The 12,154-nt window shown below is 31.1% G+C and overlaps 1 protein-coding gene across 1 annotated transcript in view; it reads left to right on the forward strand.

The window, feature by feature from the left end:
- Positions 1-12,154, forward strand: part of LOC111635672 (voltage-dependent L-type calcium channel subunit alpha-1C-like) — a gene marked incomplete at its 5' end in the record, with an annotated part of 82,050 nt that overhangs the window by 1,320 nt on the left and 68,576 nt on the right. The window contains one exon of the mRNA XM_023380702.1: positions 11,118-11,562. Within this exon, the coding sequence (XP_023236470.1) occupies positions 11,118-11,562 (445 nt within the window). The remainder of the gene's footprint in view (positions 1-11,117; positions 11,563-12,154) is intronic.

A 12,154-nucleotide genomic window follows, 5' to 3' on the forward strand; every position in this document is an offset into this window, starting at 1 on the left:
ACTACGTATTATATTTTAAATCTTCGCTAAAGAGGTTTGCGAAGAATCTTTTCTTGATTTTACTCACCAATTCGGTGCTTGCTTGCATTCTAGGATTTAAATTTATCTACGTAAAAAGAAGGAATGGGGAAAGGAAGTGAAAGAAACAAACTTTTGAACTTTAACGATACGGAAGCCGTTAATGTGCAGATTACCTAGATACTCTGCAAATTACCTAGGTAATTTGAGAAATTGAACAATTTTCGCAGCTTTAACGGATCACCCTAGTTAATCTGCAGATTAGCTAGGTAATGTACACATTAACGGATTTCGAGCTTTAGCGGTAACATATACAGTATCTTTATTTTATATATATTTTGGGGGGGGTCGCGAAAAAAATCACAATCATAAATGGGGTCGTGAATAAAAAAAGTTTAAGAAGCCCTGCTCTACACTTATATATAGTATATCGCTTGACAAACGTTTTCGAATGATCTGTTCGCTCTTCTTCAGGTTGACTGAAAATTCCCCGGTCGGAGTGTATATTATTCGTTTGGATCGGGTGTCGGTTCTGACTGGGTGGGTCGTTTCTGGCATGTGCGGTCATGTGGTGGGGGAGGAAACGGTGTGTTGGTGTCTAACAGTGATTGCCAGGCCAGTGGTAGGGTTAGCTCTTCCTTCCGGTTAACGCAGGTGGCTAGCCGGCTGGTGTTGTAGATAGCCGCGGCCTCCAGCCACCTGAGATGCTGTCCAGCCACAACTCGAGAAAGCTACTATCATCATCAACACGCCCCACCAACAGCATCTCAGGTGGCTGGAGGCTGCAGCTATCTACAACGCCAGCCGGCTAGCCACCTGCGTTAACCGGAAGGAAGAGCTAACCCTATCTCTGGCCTGGCAATCGCTGTTAGACACCAACACACCGTTTCCTCCCCCACCACACGACTGCACATGCCAGAAACGACCCACCCAGTCGGAACTGACACCCGATCCAAACGAATAATATACACTCCGACCGGGGAATTTTCAGTCGACCTAAAGAAGAGCGAACAGATCGCTTGAAAACGTTTGTCAAGCGATATACTATATATATGCGTAGAGCACTGGTCACAGGTTCCAGATAGTGTAACGTTAAAGTTTAAATAACAAAATTTAATAGAAAAAAAGGAATATGAAGTATTAAATGATATGTATACCTGAAATTATTACATAATTTCTCTTTTAATAATAAAAGTAGACAACAATATTACTAGGATGCTGATTAAAAAAAGTATAGTAAAAGTAGTTATCTATTTATACTTATAAATCACAGTGAACTTCTATGTTGTTAATTAATTTATAATAGTAAATTTTGGTTCATGCCTACCAACTTCTGGATCTGTGGTCCTTTAGAAAGAACACCTTAAGACTCCTTGAATTCAGACTAAGTCCATTTATTTGACAACTATTTACAATACATATATAGCAATATTTCTTGCTTGCTTCTAACAATAGTCTTAAGCCAGGCTTATTTCTCCTAGTTTCAATGGTTGTGTTGCCTTATATCTAAGTTTTAGATCCATTGACTGACCAATCTGGAGCTGAGTCGGTAGTTCTGTGGGTCCAACTCGGTTGGCATACCTGTCTCAACTTGTCCAGGATGGCTCAGGCTAACTGACCTTTTCTGGAAAATATGTTCTGATGAGTGGAACCTGAATTATCTTGTCCCTTCTCGATAGGCCTCCTTGATAGTAATTATGAGGGTCATTCTAAAAGAAAAGAAAGTTTTGATTGTGCAGTTCTCCCACCACCCCCCACAGCTGCATCATGAACCTTCCCATTTTTTTTGTGCCAGTCTGATGCTAACAGTGAGCTGCAATGATTGTTTACTGTTTATAGTGTGACTTTGAAATGTGTGACAAAATTAAAGATCCCACCAAGTGTGAGGTTCATAGTGTAATACGCTTTTTGACTGTGAAAAAAGTCTTCCGTATCGAAATTTACAGACAGATAACTGAGGTTTATGGTAATGTAATGAATGAAGCTTCAGTTCCAAAATGATGCATCATTTTTAATTAATGGCAAGTGAACGAATATTTATGATGAAGAACGCTTGGGCCAACCTTCAGTTGTGACTGACGAACGCAGATCAAGGATTGAGGAAAAAATTCAACAGGATAGACTTTTCACTATAGATGGACTCAGTTTGTTCTTTCCTGAAATTTCAAGAACAATTCTTTATGGCATTGTTAGTGGTGATTTGGACTACAGAAAAGTGTGTGCCAGGTGGGTTCCTCAACTTTTGACAGATGAACACAAACAAAATCGGATAGGAGCTGCACTGACTTTTCTCAGCCAGTACAACAAGGATGGCGAGGAGATTTTGAACCATGTTGTTACTGGTGATGAGACCTGGATTTTGCATAAAACTCCAGAAACAAAGCTCCAATCAATGGAATGGCATCATTCTGGATCCCCAACAAGACCAAAAAATGTCAAACAAATTCTGAGCACCAAAAAGGTTATGGCTACAGTGTTTTGGGACCAAAAGAGTGTCCTACTCATTGACTACATGCCTTGAGGGGAGATCATAAATGCAGCGGCCTATTGCCAGACCCTTCACCGACTACACTGTGCCATTCAAAACAAACGGTGGGGATTATTGTCCAGAGGCATTGTGCTTCTTCAGGATAATGCATGTCCACATGCTGCTGTGTTGATGAAGAACTTACTTCAGCAGTTTAAGTGGAAAGTTTTTGAACATCCTCCTTATAGCCTGGACTTTGTTCCAAGTGATTACCATCCTTTCCCAAAATTGAAGGATTTTTTGGCCGGGAATTACTATGGAAGTGACAACAAACTGAAAGAGGCTTTTAATGTCTGGTTCAAGAACTTGGTGGTAACTGAGTGTGCAGAAAGCATAGAAAAGCTGGTGATACGCTATGACAAATGTTTAAATTTGTATGGCGACTACGTAGAAAAATACCTAAGGTATCATGTGTTGAAAAATAAGTTTTATTTCATTATCTTAAATAAAAATATCTAGAGAAACAAACATTCTTTACTTTTAGAATGACCTTTGTAATAAAAAAGAATTTGTAACAACTGTTTTGTAGTAATGAAAATATAGTAATAGTTTGTATGCGGGATATGTGATCAAATAAAGAAACCACGTTACTAGACAAAGAAGATCATGTAATTTAACACATAGTTTATTTTGGGTAAATATACAGGTTCTTAATAAAGATTTCTATGTTGTGTTACCATACAGAAATGCACCAGATGTTACAGCATGATCACTATTTTTACAATGCCAAACCAACATATATTACTTGCAACAATGCACTTGGGTACAAGTCTTAAAACTAATCTTATAAAGTATAAATTACAACTAAAATTAGAATAAGGATAGGTTCATTAGGAGGTAAAGAGTAAGTTTTAGTTCTTATTTTTTATGATAAAAGCAATTAAATATCTGTATAAATACAATATTAATTAATAAATTTTATAAGTATATTTGTACTTTATGATTCTTAAATGACATTTTCTGTTAACTGACCAAAATCTGGTCTAAATCACATTAATTAAGAGAATTTCTGTGATGTAAATACATAAATTCCTCATAATTAGTTTATTAATCTTTGAAACATTAAAAATCAAATTGATAATTCTTAAATTTGAAAATATTGCTGTTTAAAACTGAGAACTAAGCAAAACATTTATGTCATGCATCTGAGTATATCTATTTGAAATTATTTGTACTGAAACTCTAATACAGGTCCTGAAGGAAAATTGGCAATTATTAATATAAATAGATGATTATTAACTTGAAACGATTATTGGAAATGGTTACTTTCTTAAGAATGAATTATGTGAAAGTTTTTTTTTTTTTCTAGCATCTTTTGTTGGTATTTGTCATTATGGGTTGTATACATGAAAATATGGTAACAATTTCACATTTTATGAATAAATAAATAAAATATGAGCTATTTATAAGTAATTGATATATTACAAAAATATATTTTTATCAAGAATAATATTTTACCTATGCTGGAATCAATTATGTTTTTAATAAATTTAAAAAAAAAAAAAAAAAAATTTATTAAAAAAAATTCATTAAAAAAATTTTTTTTAATGAATCTTGAAATATAAATGTCATTATTCATTCCTTGTAGTGAATACATTAGAAAACTAAATTTTCATATTTGTTTTAGCTTTTTATGCATTCTATGGTCGGAATCTTTACAGACCAGTTATATCTAAAATTTTCAAGTTTGACAATATTGATTTTAGATTTTTCTTTAATGAATTTGTAATTGTGTCAGAAATCTATTGTTACTCATATTAAATGCAATCGTTAGATGAATGTAAGAAAAAAATGTGATTTTCAGCCAAATTTTTAAAAATTTATTCAATGAAGAAGAATATGACTTTAAATACATAAGAAGTTTCTGGCCCTGGGTTGGTGATGGAGCAGGGTTGATTGTTCCCTTTTAATTCATCATCATGGTCACTCACCAATTGTGGGTCAGGTTTACATCTCGAGGGAAACTGCACTAAGTATAGCAATTTATATTCTTTCCATATTCAAGTTTCTGTAGGAGTGAGTTGATCTGAATGATGCATCATGTCTATGATATATGTTTATTGATTTTTTATGAATACATACAATGTAAAAATGGAATGTACTGATTTTAGATGAAAGCTTTTAACTTAAAGGTTTTTCTTTATGAAGAAAGTTTTATTTTAGATAGTTAGATAATTTTCATCTGTAAAGAGATGAAACACTGTAAATTTTATATCAGTTCGATTTATTTTATAGTAATTAATTTAGTGATTATTTAAATAATTTTTATAAGAAAAGGTAAATTAATAAGAAAAGTTAAATAATAAATTCCAGCAAGTATCATCACTTACTTAAAGATAATAGATCAATAGAAAGCAACAATGTCACACAATAAGACAGATTTGTAAAACATATATTTTGTCCTGAATTTTTAATTTTTTTTTGAAGTATTACTGAAAATCCATTCACAATCACTGGAGCACTAGCAGAGTTGACCTTTTACAGGGTCTTCTCCATTACATATAAGCAAATTGTTGCTGTGATGTTGGATACTTATAAAACCTTTCTTTGTAAAATAAAGTTTAAACAATAATTTAATTAAATTGCCTCAATGTCCTTTTTTTCTTATTAATATGTAAATTTTCGACTATAAATTCGTATCTTCTATTATCAAGACTTATTATACTGGTTTTACAGATAATATTACAAAGATTAACAGATATACGAAATAAAATAAAAATTGTTTTCTGTTAATCTTTGTAATATTATCTGTAAAACCAGTATAATAAGTCCTGATAATAGAAGATACGAATTTATAGTCGAAAATTTACATATTAATAAAGTTTAAACAATTTGCATACATATAGAGGGAGAAGAGCCTATAAAGAAGTCTCAACTCCACTAGAGTTGTTCTGTTCTGGCAATTGTGAATGTACTGTACATTCTATAAGACTTCAAATATGGGAAAAAATATATATATATATATTTTGTTCTTCAATATTGTACCATAATAATGCCATTTTAAATTTATTTACTATTAAATGCTTATTGGAAACTAATGATCCAAAATACACTGTTTCCATTTTACATTTAGATTACAAAGAATAATCTGCATTTTGAAAGTGAAATCATCAAGAAGTAAAACAGAAATTTATTTCTTTTAAACCAAACAAGCTTCTATTAAGTTCTTTTTACTACAGTATCATGCAGAATTTTTCTACATCATGTTTTCTTCAACTTACAATATTTTATGATATAAAAATATTGATGTATTATAAAACTATGATATAAAAATATAACTTTTCCTACATTATTTTGAACAAAAGATCAATGGTTTTAAAAATGTGTAATGAAACAAAATTTTTGGACTTATGAAAGTAAGTATAATGGTGCTAAAATACATCAGGGTTAGATTTCATCATTGGTTATGTGAAATTTATTAATGAAATCATTTATTTATTATTAATTTTTGTAGCTATTATTGTTGTACATAACTATTAAGAAAAATAATGTTTGTGCCTTTAATGTAATAATGAATGATGTCTTATAATAAAAAGAATATTTAATGAATTTTCTAGCACATATTTAACAAACACACATACCATGTTTTCTTGATTTTAATGTGCTATTGAATTTAATGTGCTACCAATTTTTGAGATGTTAAAACCCGAAAAAGTTAGCTTGCAGACGTACTGCAAGCTAACTTTTAAACTATGTTACTATGCACAAACTATGTTAAAAATGCAACCACAAGTAGTTAATGTATTTAAACAGTAATAAATGCATTTTTGGGCTGCAACTTGAAAAAATTGTAGACCTATAAATTCTCACTGTCTGTCTGCTCCTCCTTAATCTCGAGAATTGCGTTAGATAGATGAAAGATGAGGCCAGATATGAAAATTAACGATAGGAGGCCCCAATTGACTATATATGAATTTTCAATGGAAGCCAGAAATCACATTATTTCTATTCAAAAATTTTTCTTTGAAAGGAGTTATATAGATAACTGGTATGATTCTATTGATAACAGAAAAAGTATGATGTACAGAAGCAAGACACTACTAATTTGAGATGGTGAGCATTTAATTTAAATAAATTAAAAATATGATTAAAAATTGCAGATCAACATTGTGACAGTGTCACAATAAATAATTGCTCGTTTGATGTGATTTATTTTTGTGTTTAAAGTGCTTCACAATGACCACATTTTGAAATGCATTCATTAATGACTTCATTATCAGTTAGCAACACAAAATTACAGTCAAAATTACTTTACAATTAATGTTTTAACAGTGAGATTTTACATCATTATTCATAAACATGAAATTTGCCAGATGCATAGTATGACATTGAAATATCAGTATACATTTTCTTTACCATAGTGGATAACTATACTTAGATGCAGCTTTATAGGAGATTTGTCGTCTAGACATTTTTTACTTGGCTTGCCATAGTTCAAAAGACTAACAAACCATTCTAAAACTTAAGTAGTGGGAGGGATGTGTAACATGATTATAATGATTTAAATTAATTCATAAATTTCTTGAATAACTTTTTATTTCTTTCTGGTGCCATAAGGCAATTTCTTCATCAATTTTGCTATAAATTTTCAAAAAGCCTTTGTAAATGTTTAAATGTTTTTCTGATAGCAATACAGTAGAGCGTCGTTTATCCGAAAGCCGGTTATCCGAAACGTCCGTTATCCGAAAGCATTTCAGTCAGCAAATTTAAATTTTCGCTAGTGCTGTGGCGCTGTAATCTTTGGCTATGTCTTGGGCTACTCAAATATTTTACGTTTTTGATACTAAATTAACATCTGAAGTATAATTTTTTATTATTTTTATATTTTTCAATAAATTTATTTTGTTTGTACAAAATAAAAAAATAATTTTTAACGATACAATAGTCTTCGTTAGGCTTAACATCGATGAAAATTCAACGCAAAGCGACACGCAACGGAGAGAAATTTCAACATGGGATAAATTAATATATTTTTTCGTACATGATTCGTTATCCGAACCACCCCAGTCCCCAATTGATTCGGATAAATGATGCTCTACTGTATTCTCATTATAATATTTCTGCATCACAGTGATTTTAAATAAAACAGTTTTGTGGGAGTTTATAATATGAAAGTTTATTTTTTCAATTTGAAAATTATTTTAATAGAATCTTGCAGTTGATGCTAAACCAAGAGATTCTAAATCTGAATATGTTTTATTTTGTTCAAAGACATTTTGTTTGTAGTTTTGATTATAATAACCTACTGTTCTTTTGTAATTGTCATTACACAAAATATGTAAAACAAGAATTTGTGAAATAACAGATTAATTTCTTTTAACTGTTATCTGGTTTTTGTCATTTACATGTTTATCATATTTCCAATTGACTTCCAACTATGTGGAGCCTCCCTAGTAGAGTCAAGGAACATAAATGGGTGGTGAATAAGGATCTAAGCAACAACATTCTATTGGCATTTACTAACAAATCTAACTTGTAAATCAATGGGACTGTGCTAAGATTGTTACACCTATGAGTGATATGAATAATCTAAAGCAGGGATGTCAAACCCACGGCCCAAGGCAAGTTCCAATGCAGCCCAATAAACGTGTAAGCAAAACCGACAATTATTTATTTATTTATTTATTTCAATGGCATAAACCTCAAAAAAGAAGTTTCACAAAGCCGTAAACCTTTATACATATTTTATTTTTTAATAGAAAGGAAATATTGTATTTTCAAATACTTGAAATGTGTGAATGAGGAAGGAATACTAAATAAAGCTGGAGTCATGACTCAAAGGATTATAGCCCCAAATTTGGGGAAAGGAGAGAAAGGCCAAAAGATAAAAAGAAGTGAGAAAGGTTGGAAAATTAAGGATCAATATTTGCATAACAGGTGGTCTATTTAACCTTTCTCACTTCTTTATTTTTTGACCTTTCTCTACTTTCCCCAAATTTGGGTCTATAATCCTTTGAATCTCAACTCTAGCTTTATTTAATATTCCTTTCAGCATTGCAAGATTTGGCTACTACGCACAAAATTTGTCTACCCCTTTTTTAGTTAGGAGTAAAAAATATCATTTGGTGCATTGGCTACATTTTGGGCTACATATTATTTAAAAATATATTAGTTGATTAAATTTGCACTTTAAAATGGTGTTTCGTTGTTTTTTTATTAATTAAAGACTCAAATAAAACAAATATTTGTTTGTCTCCTTTATAACAAATAAATTTATCTATTTCTAAGTAGAAATCAAAAGTGTCTGTTGAAGTAATTTTTTAAAATATCCATTTTTATGATAGTTTTAATACTTATTACTATAATCTAGACATGTAAATCCTTAAATATACAAGTATATTTAAGGATTTACTTCCAATGTGGCCCAGAGAAACAAAAAGGTTGGACACCTTGATCTAAAGCATCTGAAACATCTTGAAATTTATCATATTTCATTTCATTCAGATTATTATTTTTTAGCAATCATTTAAAGTACAGATATTTTAACTGAACTTATCTTAATTATATAAAATAGTGTGTTTATTACAAGTCAGCATTCTACTTAGAATAAGGTTTTGACACTATTTCAGAATGGATTGGATGGAAAATATAAATTGTTATGGTGAAGAACTGCATTTTTACTACATTTTTAGTTTTTGTATACTTTTTCTTGGGTATTGTATACAAAAAAATATATGGTACAGCTAATCAAACAAAAGATTTGATTATATTTGAGTAAACTGGTTTATTTCAGTTCATAATTAATAAAAATTTTTGAAAAAACTAGTGTCATTTGTAAGAATTTTATATAGAATTATAATGTTTTAAATCAAATGAACAGATGGATTCTTATTATGTACATTAAGGCTGATTAATTAATATGATATTTGGATAGAGGTAGACAGTTATTGCATAATATATTACGGAATTTTGTTGCTATGCAAACGTACTGTGCCACTTCTCAGAACTGCTGCTACAAGAGAAACTTCCTTTAATTAATTAGCCTTAATATAGTCTGATAAGAATTTTGTTGTTTGTTTGTTTGATTAGTAGAGTGTATTGGATTATTTGTATATGTTGTTCTATATTATTACTATAATTGGTAAAAGATGTGGTTAACTTTTACGGAAAACAAAAGCTGGATCTTGAGTTCTTTATTTAGATACTCATATTAAATATGTACATTAAATTTTATATTTTTCACAAATTATTTGTATATTATAATTTTGTCTCATTTGTTGAAGTAAGTTTAATGTAAGAAATATTTATCGAGATGATCTCAATCAGCTGATTATAATTTGATAAATTATATTTAAGATCAAGATTTCTCTTTCAATGATTTAAACTGTAATATTTTATTGTATGTTATTTGTTACTCTAATTAAAATATCAATTACAGAATTTTATTCATTCAGAATTTCATTTTCTGGAAAAACCTTTATACAAGAGTTGATTGATGTGACCAGTTTTAAAAAATAGTATGAATTGCGTATTTTAAAAGCAATGAACAAAGCTTGGAACTATGATTAACTTGAAAATCTCAACACTAACAATTGTTTTTCCAGCAAACCATTTATTAACAACACATGTTTTTTGGCATATTTCATAAGCCCGCATCTGTTATCAAATTGAAACTAGAGTGTAAAACCTGATACAGGCTTATGAAATATGCCAAAAACACTCGTGCTTTTAATAAATGTGTTTTCTGGAAATGCATGGATGGTGTTGAGATTTTCGGGTTGTGTATTTTAATCATCCACATTAATTTTTCAACATAATCATGATTTAGAGTGATTTTTATCCCTCCAAAAGTTCAGTCCATTTTCGCCTTCTGTTCATAAAATCTTTCTGTAGCAGAAATTTTATGTTTTTGTTTTATTTAATCCTCTATGACGCAGCTTAAACTTTAGCATCTGATGAAAAGCATTTATAATTTTGGGAACAACTAGAAGTATTATACATGCCAGGATATATAAAAAATGTGAAATTAACCTTGAGGAAACTCAATTTGGATTCAGAAATGCTTTTGGAACAAGAGAAGTGTTGTTTAGTATCAATGTCCTTCTTCAGAAATGCCATGAACAACAAAAAGACATATTTGCTTGTTTCATAGACTATGAAAAGGCTTTTGATAGTATGAAACACTCCAAATTAGTAGAAATTCTACACCAAGTTCAATTAGATGGCAAGGACATCAGAATAATCCAAAATTTATACTGGGATCAAGCAGCAGAAGTCAAGTTAGGAACAGTGAAAACAGCAGAAATTGAAATACAAAGAAGAGGCTGGCAGGGCTGCATTCTTTTGTCCCTATTGTTTAATCTGTACTCAGACAAAATCTTCAAAAATGCCTTAGAAAACTCAAGTTATGGGATTAAAATCAATGGTGTAATTCTTAACGTTATTAGATATGCTGATGATACACTAATCATATGTGACAGCCTAGAAAGTTTACAGATACTATTAACAAAATTAACTCAGCAGGAATTTATGCTGGTCTCAAAATAAATGCAAACAAAACTAAATTTATGATCTTTAGTCAGACCCCACACAGTGAGGCACAACTTGTTTTTGACCATAAAAAATTGAACAGGTCAAACAGTTTAAATACTTGGGAAGCATAATTACAGAAAATCTAGATTCAGAGAAAGAAATTAAATGTGGAATAGCAGCAGCTAGAACATCCTTCCAAAAAATGGAAACCCTGCTCTGCAACGACAATTTAAATCTGAAATTGCGGCAATGCATGGCCGGATGTTATATTTGGTCAGTTCTCCTCTATGGTGTGGAAAGCTGGACATTAAAAAGGAATACAGAAAGAAGACTGGAAGCATTTGAGATGTGGATTCACAGAAGGATGATGATAGTCCCATGGACGGATCGAGTGACCAACAATGAAGTTCTAAGCAGAGCAAGAACAAAGAGAAAATTGTTGTCAACGATCAAATACAGAAAGATTGCATACTTGGGACATATCACTAGTGGAGAAAAATACAAAATTCCACAACTAATTCTCAATGGAAAGATTGAGGGAAAGCGTAAATGAGGCCAAAGACATTTATCATGGATGGACAATATTAAAAAATGGACAGGCATACAAAGCATTGAGGAGGCAATGAGAATGGCCGAAGATAGGAACTCCCTCTCCTTGGTGTTTGCCGATGTCTGGGGGACTGGGCATGGCACATGAAGAAGTAGTAGTATGAAGATATTAGATCTGGACTATAAGAAGGGTGTAGAATAAGGTGCTTTTAGATTCTCAAAGATCTTTTGTGTTTTTTTTGTTATGAACCTTATTCCTTATCTGCATTCTCCTTAGTCCAGATCAGACATAATCAGACTTTAATAGTTCCAAAAATTAAAGGAGACATTGAATGATTTTATCAGATGCCAAAGTTTAAACTCATATATGAGAATGGAGCAAGGAAAAGCCATAGGTTATGTAAAAATGGATTTAACATTTTGAGAAGCACATCACTCTAAAATTGGTGGTTTCAGCCTATCTGGACCTACGGGTATATTTAAATGATTATGTGAAGGTCGTGGCATGTTTTATTATTAAATATTACTGGATTGGCCAACAGGTCAATCATAAAGCTCTTTCAAGTACTTTTTCTCTGATAGTTTACT

This window comes from Centruroides sculpturatus, unplaced genomic scaffold, assembly GCF_000671375.1.
Source record: "Centruroides sculpturatus isolate CEXI.00-Female unplaced genomic scaffold, Cexi_2.0 scaffold875, whole genome shotgun sequence".
NCBI classification, from domain to species: Eukaryota; Metazoa; Arthropoda; class Arachnida; order Scorpiones; family Buthidae; genus Centruroides; species Centruroides sculpturatus.